The sequence below is a fragment of the Helianthus annuus genome, chromosome 8, assembly GCF_002127325.2.
Source record: "Helianthus annuus cultivar XRQ/B chromosome 8, HanXRQr2.0-SUNRISE, whole genome shotgun sequence".
NCBI lineage: Eukaryota > Viridiplantae > Streptophyta > Magnoliopsida > Asterales > Asteraceae > Helianthus > Helianthus annuus.
This window is the reverse complement of record NC_035440.2, coordinates 116,198,624-116,218,546: the sequence shown is the minus strand read 5'-3', so window position 1 is coordinate 116,218,546 and position 19,923 is coordinate 116,198,624. Positions and strand designations below refer to the sequence as shown.

Here is a 19,923-nt window from a genome sequence, read left to right as displayed (position 1 = left end):
AGTTCGTGCAAGAGGATCATATCAGTTTATGAAACCTATCACCAACACCGTTAAGCTTGATTTCATTATAAGCTTTAAACAATTTACCTAGATTGTCAGTATGTTTGTCCTCTTAAAATTCTCAACACAAATTTCAATCGATTCGAGATACGAGATTAATGTTTTAGAGACTTAAACTTAATTGTGTATCACTCCACTTGAATATACTCCCGTATCCAGATCCCAAATATTCAGTCTTACAGGTGAGTATACCACAGCTGATATCTGTAAAGGGGTAAGTTGCGAAACCGTGAGAGCTCAGGTCAGAACTTCCGTTCAGCAGAGAGATGACGGCTCGACTTTTGGTGGGTCCCCTTTAGAGGATCTTTTTGCATTTCAACAGCAGCGACTATCAATTTTATTGTTTCATCAGCATGCTGAGGGCGACGCTTTTTCAAGCATTTGCAGAAAGTATTATCCGGGGACTAGGTCAGAACTTCCATTCAGCAGAAGTCCCGGGATAATACCCCAGATATCACTGAGTATAAAGACCTAGTATCTCAGAATACGGGACCTTTCAAACAAGATTTCGGGGGTTACCCATATATCCAAGAATAGTTACCCACGAATCAAGCAAGTTTGATTTAGGTTTATATCTCGTTTCAATTTACTAAATGTGCGAAAATCTACTGACACATCCGCAGTAAGACTGTTTAACACTTTTTAACTTTACATTTCTTTAGCGTGCCGTGATAGTCCACTGATGTACTATCATTTCCTCTTTTTCGCAACAAAACTCTTTTTTGAATTTTATCATGTTTTTGGTTTTTTCAAATTTTCAAATGTTTTTGGATTTTCTGAAATTTCCCTACTCCCCCTAAAATGCAAACACATTTTAAAGAAAATTTGAAAACTTCTAGACTTTTGACCTACTAGAAACATAAAAAGTAAAACAAACTATACAGAAACTTGACAACCGACACTGAATCACATCAAATCGCCATTCACTAGGCATAAACAATCTGAACTCCCCCTATCACAAACCATTTTCTCATTTAGATTTCAAAACACTTAAGTTTGTTTTAATCAAAATGACTTTTCCGGAAAATGAATTTGTGTTGATAACAACCACTTGTAGGTTTATCATTTTAAGTACGGGGATGTGGTTCATCATCTTGTCTGTCTTTTGTCATGAATAGTAAATCAAGTACAAATTAATGTCCCTGATTTACCATTTTCATCTAATAACCTTCTGTACCACTTGTAAATGTAAACACTTCAAAATTTAACCACAAATACCACCTGTGGAGTCAAAATTACCACTTGTAGATACCCAACAACTACCACGTGTAGGAATATTACGTCTACATCACCATTTTTCAACCAGAATGCCGATTCCTGCTTCGCACTAACCATCCTGGAAGCTCCGGCATAGTCCTTCCACCTGTAAACAAAACATTCAAACATTAAACACGAACATTCAAACAAACACATCAAAAATTAGAATGATGCCGCCTGGATCGCTTATTGGGCATGTCCAATAAGCGGTTCCAGTTGCCTATATATACCATAGGAGCGATCTCATTTGTAACGGTTCCTGATTTTCGTACCGAGGTGCTGCCGGATCGAAAATCAGGAACCGTTACAAATGAGATCGCTCCTATGGTATATATAGGCAACTGGAACCGCTTATTGGACATGCCCAATAAGCGATCCAGGCTGACATATAAGCGACCCACAATCTTGACACATAAGCGGTTCAAGATGTTGTCACATAAGCGATCCACTATCACCATGTACCTATGAGCGATCCATAACCCTAAAACTTATACAATCTCACTATTTCTCGTATATTGTGCCCAGATCTAACATTTAAGACTAATGACTCGATACAAGACGTAATCAGCAGATGTAGTGCACCAACAATAAATATAACTAAGATATATCCAAATGTGTATCTTAATTTGAACTTTAATCTCCCTCTCGAAAGTCAGAAATATACAGGTATGAAATGATGGAGATTTGGACACCAAGACAAAGGGACTAATAATCAACTTGGGATCAAGTCGAGACCAATCAAAAAGGCGTAGAGTGTAGTTAGACGTGGTTGGGTCACCAGGTTCAGTTCTTTGTAGCATTAATCGAGACCAAGATAAACGTGGTTGGGTCATCATTCGCATCATCGTTTAACATTAATATTGATATGGCCTATATGTTGATATGATAATCTTATCATAAAAGAGAATCACAAAGTAATTTTTTTTCTTTGATGTGTTGGTCATATCTGAAACAAATCCTCATTTAGCTATTAGTCAAGTATCTACTTGTATTCGCCCATAACTAATAAGGACTAAAATGATACGGAGGTGCGACGTAGACAGTAAGACGCGAGCCCCTAACGTTCTACACATCTTACCCCTTTCTATGCCTTCTTGTTTCCTCTTCTAGGTAACTGGTGATAAAAGAAACGTGGTAAAGACGAATTCAAGCCCAAACGACTACAATATCCCTACCTGAAGAAACATAGAAGGGCCTTGGTGAGAACTAACCATATGGTTTCATAGGTAGAAGAACCCTCTATTACAATGAATCAGTCTTGTCAGCGAACATTAAACAAATATGATCTAAAGTCTACAGTTCATATTTCCATAATCACAAGATCAAGGTAACTCCTTTACAACATAAAAATAAACATTATTTATAGTTGGAAATCTCATTTAAATGTCAACCTTGTTAAACACACATACATAAGATCAACACGTCTAAAGCCGAATCAATCTTGATGATCCTGCTAAGGTTGTCATCTCACCATTATATTATATTATATTATATTATATACTAATAAAAATTGAACTGAATGAATAGTGAATATATATTAATTAAATAGTGATTTAGGAAATATAAAAATATGGGGTATGGGGCGGGGTTGTGACGTGGGTTGGGTATAAACGCCCAAGTCACCACCTCGGGTGGGCTTGGGTTTCGGCGTGGCCCCTTAGGCGGGGGTTTCAGCCCGGACGTTGGGCGGGGCTATCAAGATGACATGGCGTGATCTCATTGGCCAAGACAAGTAGCCGTTTGGACTAGCCGTTTGCCAACGACTATGTGTTTAAAAAAATCTATGAAATATTAGAATATGTGGTATGGGGCGGGGGTTGTGTCGTGGGTTGGGTACAAACGCCCAAGTCACCACCCCGGGTGAGCTTGGGTTTCGGCGTGGCCCCTTGGGTGGGGGTTTCAGCTCGGGCGTTGGGCGGGGCTATCAAAATGACATGGTTGGATCTCATTGGCCAAGACAAGTAGCCGTTTGGGTTAGCCGTTTGCCAACAGCTATGTGTTTAAAAAAAGATTTAGGAAATATTAGAATATGGGGTATGGGGTATGGGGCGGGGGTTGTGGCGTGGGTTGGGTACAAATGCCCAATTCACCACCCCGGGTGGGTTGGGTTTCGGCGTGGCCCCTTGGGCGGGGGTTTCAGCCCGGGCGTTGAGCGGGGCTATCAAGATGACATTGCGGGATCTCATTGGCCAAGACAAGTAGCCGTTTAGGCTAGCTGTTGGCCAACGGCTATATGTTTAAAAAAAAGATCTAGGAAATATTAGAATATGGGGTATGGGGCGAGGGTTGTGTCGTGGGTTGGGTACAAACGCCCAAGTCACCACCCCGGGTGGACTTGGGTTTCGGCGTGGCCCCTTGGGCGGGGGTTGTATTTGAGGGTAAAAATCGGTGAATACCGGTGCTGAACCGGTACCGAAAATACGTGACGTTTTAGTTTGAGTTACTTTTTGTTATTTGACATGTTTTGTCATTCTTATAGAACGATTTGGTTTAGCGCGCCGCAACGCGCGCGCATGGTAAACAACTAGTTTTACTTGACATAAGAAGATAAATAATATAAAAAACATGTTACATACAACATTAAAGAAAATATCAAAGAAAACAACCGGAAAAATCACCCAAAATTACAACACAAACTTTCTTGTTTTGCAAGCGCCCAACGCAAACTGGCGCAAGCATTTGATCAATGAACTATGGCTGGTACGTGTGAATAACGCGTCTCACTCCCGTAAACAATTTTGATGTACAAATGAAATTTGGTGCAAAAGACATCACTGTCGTTCCATGTCTTATGTATACCCGTGATTTGGTCTGATTTGGCAGGCTGCTTCTGATGGCCCACCGAATTTGTTCATATTATAGGGATACAAAAGTAAGACATGAAACGGGAGACGCATGGTCCCGTTTGGTACCATGGGTCATGAACTCGTGACACTGAAAAGATTGTACAAAGAATATAACGGGACGTGTTGGTTTTACTATGGTGTAGGTGGTTTTGTTTTTGGTTGAATGCCATTGTTTCTCATGTAAGTTAAGAATTGTGAAGGTAGTTCTGCCAAAAGAGATTGAACAACTGACATTTCTCCCCCTGCAAACAAGATATCGTGTGTGTAATGTGTCAAATGTGATAAATATGGTATATAATACGAAAAAGTGTAGTATATAAAGATGGTATAATATGATAAATAACAGAGATAGCATAATTGACGATTGGGACAGATTGTGTAATGTGTCAAATGGGTAATTTTAGTGTGTCAAAACTCAAAACAAGTACGGTCAAGTTGAAAAGGCCTACAAACACTTTTTTATCCATTATTAATGTGTTAACTTTATTTACAAGAATTATATTATTCCAGTAATAAAGCGACATTTTTTTAATAATGCAATTTAGGAGGTTTACTGCATTTAGTACGCTATGAATGATTTTAGACCCGTTTGACCATTTTCCTTTTTAGTCAAAGTTTAATGTGTTTGAACCTTAAAAGATAACATAACTCAAATAAACTCGTTTATAGTTTTCCGTGTGGTGGCAGGGTGTACGGGGATAGCATTTGTTCGTCCTCGTAAAACTAATAGTGTTTTTGGAAGCTTCTTCCACATGCATGCGGTTCTCTACTTGAAATTGGTTTTGTTAGTAATGTGCCCTATACATACATATGTACGTATGCATGTATGCACATATGTAAGTATGTATGTACGTATGTATACATAAAGTATGTGTATAAACAGGATCGTAACTTACCTTGTACATCCCTAAAAGGAACAAACTGGACAATATCACGTGACGCAACACGCCCGGTTGAACTTTGAAGTTTCTCACCTTTATCCGCATCCAAAATCTACATTTTTAGGAATTTAACACATATCGATAAACTTAGTTCCCAAAGCTTTGATAGACCAACCTATAGCATACAAGAAGGGCATGAACGTAATTTAGTACCTCCATCTCCTTAAAGTCGGCCCCACCAACACCGACAATGAGGATTGATAGTGGCAGATCGGATGCCTTCACAAGGGCATCCATTGTTTCCTGTAGATCGGTTATCACTCCATCCTGTGACGTCACTGGTGAAATCATTACAAAATTACAGGTAAATTTACTAGGGTCTTTCTTAGAATATCATTAGTGGTGGCAAATGGGCGGGTTGGGTAAGGTCAAAACCGGGGCCAAAGTTTTTAGTTTTCTAGAAATAATTAGTATGCAAATATGATGACAAAATGCTATTTTGTCACATCAACCAACTTTGGCCCCTCAACTTTGGCATTAACCAACTCAAACCCCTCAAGTTTTATAATGACATGTTTAGCCCCTCAAATTTGGTAATGACATGTTTAGCCCCTTAACAAAACAACTTTAGCCCCTCAACTTTAATAATGACATGTTTAGACCCTTAACAAAACAACTTTAGCCCCTCAACTTTAATAATAATCAAATTTAGCCCCTCAACTTTAATAATAAACAACTTTAGTCCCTCAACTTTAATAATGACATGTTTATCCCCATAACTAAAACATCAAACAACTTTAACTCTCGCGATTTGCTTATTTCTATCTACGTTTCATACCCTACTACCCGCTGCGGAACGCGGGTGGTAACCCACTAGTTTATATTTGTATTATTTCAATAACAATATAATCTTTTAAATATCATGATTAAGGAGATTTTATGCATTATAAATGCATTTCAGGCAACTCGTGTCATAGATAACATTCCTTGTATTTTACCCGTTAAGAGAGAATACAATAACATAACCTAAAGCCATCATAAGTAAATTGGTTGAAGTTGCCACCTCTTATGACTATCATAATTTTAAAAACTGACATTATTTTTAAATCTGATGAATGATGAGGCATACTGTGATGATTAATAAGACGAAATACTTGTGTTCATTAGCGGCCATTGATTCGCTGGCTATCCTTGCTGCAGAGGTAATTACATGTCCAAATAGGGTTGGCCCTGCGAGTGAAACATTAGACAGTGCCTGTTCGTATGCAGTCATAATGCCTTGGATCCCTGCAACCTGGTAATGGATGAGTTACACAAACGAATGTAAGTACTTATAAAGGATTACCCATTACAAGTCTAAGACAAATGATAATCACCAAAATAAAAATAATAAAAATAGGAGACAGTCGTTTTTGGTCTCATTATCGGTCTCTCAAATGTTTAGTGTTTCACTTTTACTGATCTTCATACTACCGTATAGGTAGGGGTGTAATTAGTTATGTTGCTGCTGGTTCTCTTTAGTGCCAAAAGGCATACAAGTTATACACTGCAACTGATTACTAGATAACCTGAGGCAAATTCGACCATTTTGACGGGCCGGTTCAGATTATATCTTGCATCAAATGGGTCGAAACTCAAAAGTCGCCTAAATTGTATTCGAAAAGCATAAAACCATTTCAAAAAGAAGATTATCACTGTGATAAGATAGTTTTTTTTTTTTTTCATATTTTAACATTAATTACATATAAAACTCAAAAAAAGAAACAAAAAGGTGGTTTGCAGGTTGTCCTGACCAGACGCGGCTCATTTTGACCCATACTACAATGTAGAGTAAAGTACATGGATGGTCCCTGTGGTTTACCAAAATTTTGGATTTGGTCCCTAGCTTTCCAAAAGTACACGGATGGTCCCTGTGGTTTGCACTTTGTAACGCATGTAGTCCCCAACCAACAAATCTAAAGGTTTCAGCAGGTCCAAGTTAGAGACTAAATGCGTTAAAAGGAGCAAACCACAGGGACCATAAATGTACTTTTGGCAAAGTTGAAGACTAAATGCATTACAAAGTGCAAACCACCGGGACCATCCGTGTACTTTTGGAAAGCTAGGGACCAGGTCCAAACTTTTCGTAAACCGCAAGGACCATCCGTGTACTTTACTCAAAATGTTATCCCTTTTGACCCATTACCCAACCTGCTCATTTTATCACCTCTAGTTTGACTGCCAAAATTAAAAATCATTTTAATTTCTTATAAAGGAGGAGCTTTTAAAGTAAGGAAAACTAAACTTTAAGAATAATATATATAAAAAAATATTTGCAAATTAATACCCACCGTTGCATTGTTACCATAGCTTCCATTTAGATTAAAACAATGACTGACAGGACCATCAATTGGGCGTGCTCCAAATCCCCATGCAGGAAACTGCTTATCATGATCGTAAAACTGAAGTACACTTCCTACCTCTTGTATTGCCTAAAACACGAGGAATATCATTAGAATTTCTTTTTAATACTTTCTACTTTAAAAAAAACTAGAGCAAACAACAAATTTGCTTGCTCACTTTCTGATATGCATTCGGGCGTCCAGAAAAGTCAATATAGTGCAAAGAATCTGGTAGGCGAGGGTTTCCATTTGAAGCTGGAAAGTGAATATAAAAGTTAAGCAGCATAATAATTAATAAGCATATAATGATCTAGTCAGATGATAACATATGCCTCCTCTGTGGAGCTACAAAGAAGAAGTTAGATACCTGTGAAATCTATGGCCACCATAAAGTTTAATTCACACCCACCAGTTAAGTAGTCTAGGAAGGTATGATGAACACTTTCAGAATACTTCTCCACAAAAAGTTGACTTTTCAACACCTGTGTCAAATTTACAATTTAAGGTCAGCCTAAACCACCATATCGTGCAAATTATGGGTCAACCATCAAAGGTTTTGGCCTTTGGGTCAAAACATGCAAATTAACATTTTTTCATCCATCTCTTTAAAAACTTTCGTATTGTATTAACGGATGTGTTAGTTATGAATGTAGAAAAAAATATGATTACAATTGATCCGTTTGAGATAAAGCATAGCCATATTGACCAATTACAAGCAAACGGGTCAAAAGTTTTACCTATAAACCATACAAATATGTGAACAAAGATACAGATGTGTGGTTGAAACCTTTATTTGATGATCTTTCCCAATAGTAATGGGTATAGATAAGTTATCTCCCTGCTGACTAGAAGATAACTTTTCCAACTCAGCAAGTGACTTTTGAGTTTTGCTAAACAGCCCAGAAGAATTAAAAAAAGTATTAACCAAGATCAGCAATTAATATAAAGGAAAAAAAGGTTATCAATGTTGTAGAGTTGTCTTACCCAAGCAAATCATGCTTTCCATTACTATTAAAGTTAAAGCACTCGAAAAGTAGCGGGCTATCCTGCATAAAATTTAACTAATAATTAAGACGCCTCTATTCTGATATGTTTTCTTATGAGACTGAAAGGATCATAATATTGCTGGACTAATCATGTTTGTTTACATATGAAACGCGTTGGTGCAAAAGGAAACTTGGCGTACAACGGTCTGCAGTTCGAATTTGGTTGAGTCTTTGAGTCGGTTTTAGTTAATTAACTTGGTTAATCTTATTTCTGATTTTTTTTTTTTTTGGAGTCTTAATTTAGGTTTAGGATAGTGAGTCTTTATTATGTTTCTTATTTGAGCTGGTTTAAGCTTCTTGTTTTTCATGTTTGGGTCTATTATAAATAGAGGATCATGGAGTCAATGTAATGTGTGCTTTATTTTTTCGGTTTTATCATAATAATAAAGAAGAGTCGATCAAGGTTTTGATCAAATCCGGTTTTCTTGTTCTCTACTTATGCACCAATAAACATACTGTTTAATTTATACCTTGCTGCCAACTTGTGATATGTTTATAAAAATTGGTTTCCACTCAGGCTTAAGATTGTTTTTCAGGACCTCTGTTCTGCAAATCGGAATAGTAGCGCCACTCATCACATACTTTGAAATAACTAGAAAAGGGTCCTGTAAGAATTAAAATAAAGTGAGTCAATTTTTTATGATAATTCCATAACAAAATAACTGATAAGAAAGTCCTTACACTTTTGGAAAAGAAATCTTTATTTTCTAAATCTGAGCATCTGAATATTAACTCTGCAGTAGTTTTGGAAACAAGTTCTACTTCTGCATAAACAGTGAGCTGCCCGAGTTTTTTATGACGAGTTGACTCACTAGATTCTGCAATGCTCAGAAGATCTGAGGTCCAGAAGCGCTTTGGATCAGTGACTATCTACATAGAAATAAAATCATACATAAATTTAGGTGTCATTTCCTGCACGTTTGATAGATAGTCAAAGCAATGTCTTTTTTATATTTGATCTCTAGAAGCTCAATATACAAAACCTTTAGGTGGTGTTCGTTTCATGGAATGCAACCGAATTGGAATTCGAATTAGCATAGGAATTGGGATTGGATTTGGAATTTAAACATTCCAACAGGAATTGGAATTTGATGGAATCGGAATCTCAATTCCATTCTTAATGTGTTCGTTTGCCAAATGAATTGGAATCTACCGATCTCTTACCCCCGATCAGGTGAGCTAGTTTGGGTCGTTAGTGGGCCGATTCGGGTCGAGATATTTCGGGTCCCTAGCGGTCCGGTTTGGGTCGAGACGTTTCAGATCGTTAATGAGCCAGATCGGGTCAAGAGGTTCCAGGTCGTTAACAGGTCGGGTCAATTTGATACGTTTCGGGTCGAATTGAGACGTTTCGGCCGTTAACGGGTCGGTTCGGGTCAGGACATTTCGGTAGTGTGGGGCCAGGTCAGGACTCAGGTTGAGACGTTTCAAGTCCTTAACGGGCCAGGTCGGTTCGATACGTTGTGGGTCGGGTCGAGTCGTTCAGATCGTTAACGGGTCGGGTCTAGACGTGTCCGGTCGATGCTAGGTTGGGTCGCGTAGAGATGTTACGGGTCAGCGTGGGCTGATCGGGCCGAATTTTTGCGGGTAGGCGGCAGGCCGGGGCGAGGCGTTGCGTGTTCGCGACGGACGAGTTCGGGTTTAGACGTTTTAGACATTGGTGACCATTCAAAGATTCCAATGACGTTACTTGAATTCCTTCAAAATTTGGAAGGATTTTGAATTCCTTTGGTTTAAGGAATTTGAAGGAATTCATTTCCAATTTCAATTCCTTTGCTAACCAAACACGATCAAGAATGGAATTGAGATTCCAATTCCATCCTTTGTTGTAACGAACAACATAAGGAATGGAATTTAAATTCCAAATCCATCCAGATTACATTCCATTCTTTGAAACGAACACTACCTTAGGGTTCATAAATCAAGAACTACCAACTATATGAGAGATATCATAACATACACTGATACAAATAAGTAAAAGAGTAAAATGACATTTTCGTCCCTGAGGTTTGACCAGTTTTGCGACTTTCGTCCAAATGTTTGTTTTCCGCATCTGGATCCAAAAGGTTTGAAATCTTGCCATTTTCATCCGGCTCGTTAACTCCATCCATTTTTCTCTGTTAGGTCAGGGGTGTTTCTGGCTTTTTTATTAACTTAAAGAGCAATTTGGTCCTTTTCAGGGGTATTTGGTCTTTTCGCATAAAGTGAAAAGGACCGAAATCCCCTTTAAGTTAGCAAAAAGACGGAAATACCCCTGACTCAACGGAGAAAAATGGATGGAGTTAACAAGCCGGATGAAAATGGCAAGATTTCAAACCTTTTGGATCCAGATGCGAAAAAACAAACCTCTGGACGAAAGTCGCAAAACTGGCCAAACCTCAGGGACAAAAATGGCATTTTACTATAAGTAAAATAAACATACTATGATGACCAGAATGTCTCATATAAGAGAGTGAGATATACTGTTCTGTATTTATATTACAGGTGGCAAGATGGATGAGTCAGGGTTGTGTAACGGGTTGGGTTGACCCGCAAAGACATTTTCTTAAAACTTTTGATGAATGATTAACGTGTTAAGCATGATTACAAACACAAGATTATTACAATGATAATCTAAGTCTTTGAATAATATGATTTAGAAGGTTGTATGCATTAAGTCATTAACATGGTATTGTGACTACTTTCAGCCAGATTGAGCATTCAGCCTGTTTGACCTATTTGGGATCAACACAACCTAAATTGGCCCACTCGGTAGCTGGCTCAAGAAGCGAGGCCAATCATGTGAACCAAATAGTTGACACTCATCACTGACTATTTGATGTATTAATAAACAAATGTGTATGTTGCAATTAATATTTTAAACTGATAAAATTTTCATAGGCTGCAATAATTTGAAAGCAATGATGAAACAAACGGACAAAGATTCAATACCTGAGACAACTGACAAGTACACTCGCCCAAATATTGTTGATCATCAAGCTTAAGCGTCTGCAGGAGAAACATAGGAATCCGGTTAAGGAACTAAATGACAGAAATGAGTGAGTACATGTTTGGTGTTTTCAGTTAGAATAAAGAAAAAGGTACTGACGATTAATGAAGTTATCAAATTACAGGTTCTTAATAAAGTTACTTGATATAAAATATTATGTGATGTACCTTTACTTCCGGGCCGTGAGACTCGGTATCAACATCATACACACGGAACCTGTGATGTATAAGTATATACCGGTTTAAATGATATTGATATAAGGTGTGTATCTGTAAGAAAATACAAAATGACCTACTAGCACTTACAGGAGAGTCTGAACCGTCTCAAAACAATAAGTAACTTTTATTTTTGTGATCCACTTAGGATTTAATGAATTTAGGACAACTTCAGTGCGCCCAAGCTCCTGTAGTGAACCGTCTTTTCCTTTGATATATACAACTGCTATAGGATCACTCTATAAACAGAAAACACGTGTATGATATCAGCCATCATAAGAAATGCAATCATTTTCTTATGTATCTTTTTTTCTCTTTATTTGTTCAAACTAAAACCAAAGATTGTGTATTATCAGTTTCTTATCTAAAGCCTTACGTATAAATTAGCAACCTTGATAACTAAAACAGAAGCTAAGGCAAGTTAGGCACAAGGTTTGACAAGTGGTCTTGGGTTGACTCAGAGGAAGACTTCAATGTTATGTGATAATCAAAATCATTTATCTTATTAAGATTTTATGTTCCATTAGCATACAATGTATATGATGTCAAGCATTGTCATTATTTTAAAGTTTTGAGTTAAATGTCATTTTCGTCCCTGTGATTTGTTCAATTATTCCAGTTCAGACCAATTTTCAAATTTGTACCATTTCCGTCCCTGACATTCTTGAAACATGCCAATTCCGTCCAAAAAAACTAAGGTTGAATTGAATAATTGGACAAACCACATGGACGAAAATGGCAGTTAACTCATGTTTTTTTGGACGAAACTGGCATGTATCAAGAATGTCAGGGATGAAAATGGTACAAATTTGAAATTTGACCTGAACTGGCATAATTGGACAAACCACCGGGACGAAAATGGCAGTTAACTCTAAAGTTTTTGTGTCAATTGGCATTAATGTCAACACGAAATAATGCAGCTATGATGATGAATGTGGTGGCTGACATAGCGCATCCACAAGGCAACCCGACCAAAGAACTACATTTTACGAATTTTAAAATCAGTTATATTTTCCTTTTTTTTTTCTGTGAAGTGATAAACATACCTTGGACAGCACATCCCTGTCACGCAAGTTCGAAGCAGATAAAGATAGCTGCAATGAATTCGTCAACAACATCAGTATGACAAATGTATAAATTATCAAATCAAACAATTTAACTACAGCATCCAATCAAAGCTAGCCACAATCTAAAACATGTAAGACTACTAAAATTGAAGTATTGAACATGGACATAAAGGTCACAACTACAAATCTAACCTATGAATCAAAACTTGATGGATGATGAAACCCTAGCGAGCTAAAGAACAACTAAATCACAAACCACTAATTGTATCATGATTGTATCTCACTAATAACAGCTACAATTACTGTAGATTTCTAACATTGTAATCAAATTTGCAACTAAATACATTTATCACTTTTCAGTACTGGAAACTAAATCGGTGAATACTAAGTACAGATATTAAACGAACATTCTGGTCAAACAACTTGATTACAGCATCTAATCAAAGCTAGCAACAGTCTAAAAATGTAAGGCTACTGAAATTGAACATGTAGATACAGGTCATAACTCATAACTACAAATCTAACCTATGAAGTAAATTTTGATGGATGATGAAACCCTAGTGTGCTAAAGGACGACTAAATCACAGTCTACTAAGTGTATCTCACTAGAAAACAGCTACAATTAGTGTAGATTTCTAACATAATTATCAACATTGCCACGAAACACATATTAAGTACTGAAATTAACGCATCCTAAATCCTAATCGGTGAAGACGAAGCTACAATCGGTATATATTTCTAACACTATGATCAAATTTGCAACGAAACACATATTAAGTACTGAAATTAACATGAATACGCATCCAAAATCCAAATCGGTGAAGAAGAAGAAGTATAGATGTTAGTAAAACAAACTAATGTGCTAGTGAGAGAATTGAAGAAGAGAGAGAGAGTACTGATGGATGATGAAACCCTAGCGAGCTAAAGGATGACTAAATCACAGTCAACTAACTGTATCTCATTAGTAATCAGCTACAATTAATACATATTTCTAACATTATAATGAAATTTGCAGCTAAACACATTTAAGTACTGGATTAAAGTGAATATGCATCATCGGCGAAGACGAAGTAGAGATATGTTCTAGTGAGAGAATTGAAGAAGAGAGAGAAAATACCTCGATCTGATAGAACAGGCCGTTATAGCCGCGAGATTTGAAGAAATTATCAACGGCTTCGTTACGGCCGTGAGCATCGGGACCGGAAGAAGTGCCACCGACGGCAAATTTGCCGTGGCCACCGCCGGAGAAGCAGTTGCCCATGGTCGTCGCGGGTAGGGGTCCGTGGTTGTGGAAGAAATTCAACTGAAATTGCGAAGAGCAAGAGGAGAGAGAATATTACAGTGAAGCAAAAATGATGGAATGGGCCCACATGTTGGATGGATATACAGGAAGATCCAAGTTGTCTAATATAATATAAACTTTTAAGCATTTGTTTAAAGTGTATGTTTTTAACTTTTTTTAGGTCACTTTGAATCAATGTACAATATTATGCATGTTATTTGACTTTGAGGTAAAGGGATGGATGTTCAAATTTGAAATTGGTTTGTATTAAATATAGATATTAAATGTGTTAAATTTAAAAAACTAATGGACGTAAATCGATATTAGTCGAGAATTGGATGGTTGGATACGTATTATACACATAAAGGATGATTGGATATGTATAATATGCATAAATGATTAGTATCGATACTATATAAAACATGTATCGGTGTATCACTGTAGGTGCCACACAAGCGATGCGGATCCGATGTGGCAGGGAGGGGGAAGGTTGTCAAAATTCATGGATCGGGAACTGAAGAACTCTTTTATTATCACAAAGTACTCACAACAACGATTACAATGACGAAAGAACAGATCTACACTCTCACACGATATAACAGACACTCAAACAGTCTAAACACAAATGATTAAAGAATGCCCTAAATCCGAATTTCATTATGAAACCCTAGAGAGAGAAACAACGAAGAGAGATGAAATATCTGTCATTCTTCAAATAACGTTGTTGTTGCATCCTGTTATGTAGTATCCACATTTGGTACATGCGCCTAAATGTGTGGGGCTTTATTAAGCCCATACATGAACCATGTATTAGCCCATGTAACAAAATATGCACGCATCTGCAAGCCCGGAATCCAATCAACTCCATATTATTAAGTCCAGCAACATGCAACAACAATAAAAAAAACTCAATTATACCTTACTTTGCAATATGAAAATGATCTATACTCAACAAAGGTTGTTGTGTGAAGCAGGGGTCACTTGGACTACCAGGTGTGGTGGCCAAGGGGGCAAATCGAGTCACATGTCTCCCACCTAGGGAGTGGAGCTTTGCCCTCCAAAACCTCAAAACCATGGGGTGGTGGGCAAAGGTAAGGGACATATGTTTCTTTAAAACAAAGTCAGGTCAGAGCCAAGTCAACCATCAAAATATCCCCACCCCAAACGCCCATGAAGTTTCTGCTGCCCCAAGGGGTAACGCCACCCATCCTTCACCACAAGGTGGTGTGCAAGGCGTGGAGGGGCTTGTCCTCCCCCTCTCCACGCCCCATGTTGCCCAGCCTTAGTGAAAAGGACAATGAAGTGGAAGGGTAGGGGAAATTGGAAAGGCAATTGCAAGAGAGATCCGATGTGGCACATGTGGGGTTGCGGGAACCCCACGCCTCACCTATGGGGCGCATGAATGTACACTCGATGGCCTAATTAGAAATATTAATACGTGGATTACCACCATATATTAGCATTCCTTTCTAACAATATTATTAATAATAACAATCCGGCAAACTCAACTCGAACTTTACAACTGAGCTAGTATTAGGATTACTTCCAACTTGAACTAGCTTGACGAGTCCGCTCTTTTACTCAATTTTAATTATTTTGTATTTTTCTTTTTTTATAAATGCCTCAAATAACAACTTGACACCAATTTCAAATTATGTAAATCTTAAATAAAACACTACCAGCCGACGCGTTTTTACAGAAGAGAGCTACCTTAAGCTCAAACTCACATTTACAAGAGCCGATGTGAGGCGAGTCCATCTCACCAAGTACAACTACTTGATGGGAACATCTAAGAGCATAAGAGCAATGTGCAAAAAACTTGGGAAACATTTATGTTTTTAAGAAAACATAAAAAAACCAAACTTACATCACATCCATCTGACAAAAAAGAAAAAGAAACCTTCAAATATACCCATATCATATCTACAAACAGATATCTAAATGTGTAAGAAAGTGAATACTCTTCTATGACAGACAGTTAAATTTAAACAACAATCAAAATAAAAAATGCATATGTGTATTATGTTTTGGTAACACCAGCGCATACTCTTATTCAAAAATGTATCTCGCGCCTTTCGGCAAAGAATTTGCCACTGATAGCTTGGTCTGGGAGCAAGGAGAGCCAGATTGCTGTATCAGCTCCTTCCTCGGGTGTAACCTGGCCTGCCCAACCCGTCATGGCAGTTTTCACCATACCCGGGCAGTAACAGTTGATAAATATCTTTTCACCTTCGGGTCGGCTGGAGAATTCCTTTGCCAAGACACGAGTGAAAGCATTAATCGCGAGTTTTGATAAGGAATAATCTGTATTTGATTGAGGCCATCCTCCAGATGTCCAAGTCCCGTCTTTGACTTGTTCTAAGAATTTTGTCATTGTCGCGTCGATTAGTTCTTCTGAGAGATTGTCTACGTCTTCTAGTTGTTTCCTTAAATCGTCGTCGTAAATCCTCTGATATGAAATGATATTAGTTTATAATTTTGATGATATAGAAGACATTTCATAATCAGAAAATCATTAAATCCCCACCCCCCCCCCCCCAAAAAAAAAAAAAAAAAATAATAATAATAATAATAATAATAATAATAATAATAATAATAATAATAATAATAATAGATATAAATATAAATATAAATATAAATATAAATAAAATCCTTATTAACAATAAGCTAAGGGTTCAAGTAAAATGATTAAGAGCTTCTTGAAAGGACGGTCTACAAAAGAGGTGACAAAATGGGCGGGTCGGACAAGTAATATGATGGGTCAAATGGGGTAGTTTTTTAGCGCGTGTCAAAAACAGCGGGTGCAAACATTTCTTTGCGTTTTATTCTCTTGAATTCTATAACTATTAATGTTCTAATACAACTAAAACACTATATTATTACAGAAATCATATAAATTTTTAATACCATGTTCCTCATTTGACCCACTAGAAGAATAGCATAACCCATATTGACTACGTTACTCAAAAACGGGTCAAAACTGTCACCTCTAATCTGGAGATACATACCATAAGGTCAGTTTACTACCTTTGCGTGTAGTTTTTCAACATCAAACATAAGTCTACTAAATGTCTTCAACAATATTGAAGGAAAATTACATCCAAACAAAAGATTTTTTTTAGAGTTAAATGTCATTTTAGTCCCTGTGATTTGGGTCATTTTGCCAGTTTAGTCCAAAGGTTTCATTTTTCGCCTGTGGGTCCAAAAAGGTTTCACCGTTGCCATTTTAGTCCACTGGGTTAACTTCATCAATTTTTTCTGTTAATGAGAAGAGCAATTCGGTCATTTTATATGTAACTCTGTTAACTAGAAGGACAATTCGGCCATTAATGCATTGACACGTGTCCCTAATAGAGATAACAACTATTACTTCTAATAATGAAAGTGTGATAATTGCAATAGAAGAGTGAAAGAGACTAAAAATCATACGTACATTTCGCTTGCCATTAAGTCTTCCCAACCGTGAACTCACTGTAACTATCCGCGCACCTTGAGCAGATGGCCTCATTAGTGGGATCGCGGCTTTGATCATCTTTTTAGTTCCATAATAGTTGGTATTTATGACTTTTTCAGCAGCTTCAACCGAATTCTCCGACCCTATATTGAGACTATATCCTGCATTATTAATCTGCACATATTTGTCCATCAATAAGCACCAGTTTTGCACAAGCAGATCATATATTTTTTCTGGCAATAGGAAGAAAAGGGATTTACCAGAATGTCAATACCGCCATATTTTTCTTTCACCCAAGCGCAGAACAAATTGATAGATTCATCGTCTACGATATCGAGCTGGTGAAAGGCAACATCCAAGCCTCCTTCTTGTAGAACTTTAGCTGACTCTTCACCCACAGCAACTTCTCTTGAAGTTAGAATGACAGTAATCCCTTGTGAGGCGAGCTGGTGTGTGATCTGAAATCCGATTCCTCGATTTGCACCGGTCACCACAGCTACAGTTTCTGCAGACCACCATCTGTAATGAAAAAATGAAATTTAGGATCCAATCATTAATAAGATATACAAAATGTTGGTAGACAGGTTTATATGTCAATCATGTTGCCACAGCAATCAGAAATCAAGGAATCATGGTTCATATATAGGTCTATAAATGAAGCGAATGAATACGAACGGGGCATGGTCATGATCATGTTCATGTTCATGTTCATGTTCGCTCGTTTGTCTTTCATAGAATAAACGATCGAACACGAACAATTAAACAAATGAGGTTTTCTTGGTCATGTTCGTTTATTAAGAAAACTAGAATTGATTCCCCGCGTTGCGGGAATCGGTTTTTTTAACATGATTTATGTGTACTGATTTTTTTTTTCATTTGCTTGTTGATCATAAAAATTAAATAAGCACAAAAACTTATTATATTTAATATCAATCATTTTTGAAAAAAGTTACGTCAAAATGTAAACCAAATTGAATTTATATCAATACGTAGAGATAGAAATAAGCATGACTCATTTTTCGAAAAAAAATACATCGAAACGTAAACCGAATTGAATTTATAGCAATAGGTACATAAAAATAAGCATGTAAAGCTCGAGGGGGGTCAAAATGTCATTACATCAAAACACAAACCAACTTGAATTTATACCAACACGTACATAACGTCAAAACGTAGACTAACTAAAAATGTCAATAAAGATAAGCACCAAAACGTATTATATTTGATACAACTCATGAAACGTAAAGTAACTCGAATTTATACCATCTAATAAAAACGTATTATATTTTATTAAACTCATTTCCAAACAAAATTTACGTCAAAACGTACACCAATTGAATGCGTCCATAAAAATAAGCACGAAAACGTATCATATTTGATGTGACTCGTTTTTGAAAAAAAAAATACATCGAAATGTAAATCAATTTGAATTTATACCGACCCATACCAAAATTTAAGCATGTAAAACTCGAGAGGAGTCAAAATGACATTTTACAAAGTTTAAGATGGTCAAATGAAATGTATTGTAGCTTAGTAGTTATCCTTTTATATATATAATAATGAACCTGTTCATGTTCGTTCATTAACATTATAATAAATGAACGATTCACGAACACTGATTAAAAGTAAATCATGGGTCCGTCACTGGTAGATCCATCCATGGCTCCCAATGGCAGAAAACAAAACCCGTAAAGACGACGAAGAACGTATACTTTTGGTTGCCGGAATAAGGAATGCTACGGAGGAGCGAGATCTCTTGACGACGTTTCTCCCTACGCTCCTTGGCTCTCTCCTTTTTGTCCAACTGTTTCTCAGTTTGATCCATCACAGCAACACCGAATCGATTATCGATCAAGCCAAACCGAGACCGAATCACAAATCAATCAAATTTTGTGTGCAATTCTCAATTTCTGAGATCTCTGGGAGAAATTGAAAGAACGGTTATTTTGGCTGGACACTTAGGAGAAAAGAGAGGGAAGCCGTTAACCGTTCAGCTGGAGATTTGTACGGTCATGCAGACACGAGGTCTGTTGACCATGGTCAACGTTTTTTTGGTTTTTTTATTTGTGTTTTTACCCTATTTTTTGCTTTGTTAATTTATATGTTTATTTTTTTAATTCAAAAGTTTAAGAAAAGAGTTCTATCCTTCACTAAACCATTGACCGGTGCATTTTGGTTTAGTGATATTAGTTGTTTATTCTTATTAAAATGATACGGGTTCAAGTCTTATAAAGTGGACGAGTTGCCCTCAAACAACCAAGTTCAAGTATTTAGGTGCGTTTGTTCAAAGTGATGGGACATTGAAAGCAATGTAGCGCATCGTGTCCAAGTTGGTACAAGTTGAGAGCGACCACGGGAGTTTTGTGTGGCAAGAAGTTCTCAATAAGACTAAATGGGAAGTTTGTAGTCCACCCAACTATGTTATACGAAACCGGTTAAGGAATCAAG

The 19,923-nt window shown here is 37.2% G+C and overlaps 2 protein-coding genes across 5 annotated transcripts; both read right to left on the bottom strand.

The window, feature by feature from the left end:
• Nucleotides 1-3,851: 3,851 nt before the first annotated feature.
• On the bottom strand, nt 3,852-14,113 carry LOC110886749 (protein BONZAI 1). 4 transcript variants are annotated; one of them, XR_002562973.2, is made up of 16 exons: nt 13,857-14,113; nt 12,719-12,766; nt 11,763-11,911; nt 11,625-11,673; nt 11,400-11,456; nt 9,153-9,341; nt 8,942-9,076; nt 8,410-8,471; nt 8,213-8,315; nt 7,793-7,907; nt 7,604-7,680; nt 7,375-7,515; nt 6,199-6,338; nt 5,258-5,382; nt 5,060-5,156; nt 3,852-4,405 (listed from the first exon to the last, which is right to left on the bottom strand). XR_002562973.2 is itself a non-coding variant. In XM_022134584.2 (16 exons), exons 1-16 carry the CDS (start codon nt 13,998-14,000, stop codon nt 4,296-4,298), a joined length of 1,755 nt encoding a protein of 584 aa, XP_021990276.1. In that variant the 5' UTR covers nt 14,001-14,113; the 3' UTR covers nt 3,852-4,295. The 4 variants fall into 4 exon arrangements, 2 of the variants coding, with proteins under 2 accessions (XP_021990276.1, XP_021990278.1); XR_002562974.2 differs by having other exon boundaries at nt 5,258-5,371; XM_022134584.2 differs by having other exon boundaries at nt 5,258-5,371; nt 6,174-6,338.
• A 1,826-nt stretch (nt 14,114-15,939) lies between these two features.
• On the bottom strand, nt 15,940-19,366 carry LOC110883647 (carbonyl reductase [NADPH] 1). The gene is made up of 4 exons (XM_022131361.2): nt 19,188-19,366; nt 17,736-17,994; nt 17,455-17,649; nt 15,940-16,470 (listed from the first exon to the last, which is right to left on the bottom strand). The coding sequence occupies exons 1-4, from the start codon at nt 19,298-19,300 to the stop codon at nt 16,075-16,077; spliced, it is 963 nt and encodes a 320-aa protein (XP_021987053.1). The 5' UTR covers nt 19,301-19,366; the 3' UTR covers nt 15,940-16,074.
• Nucleotides 19,367-19,923: the final 557 nt, after the last annotated feature.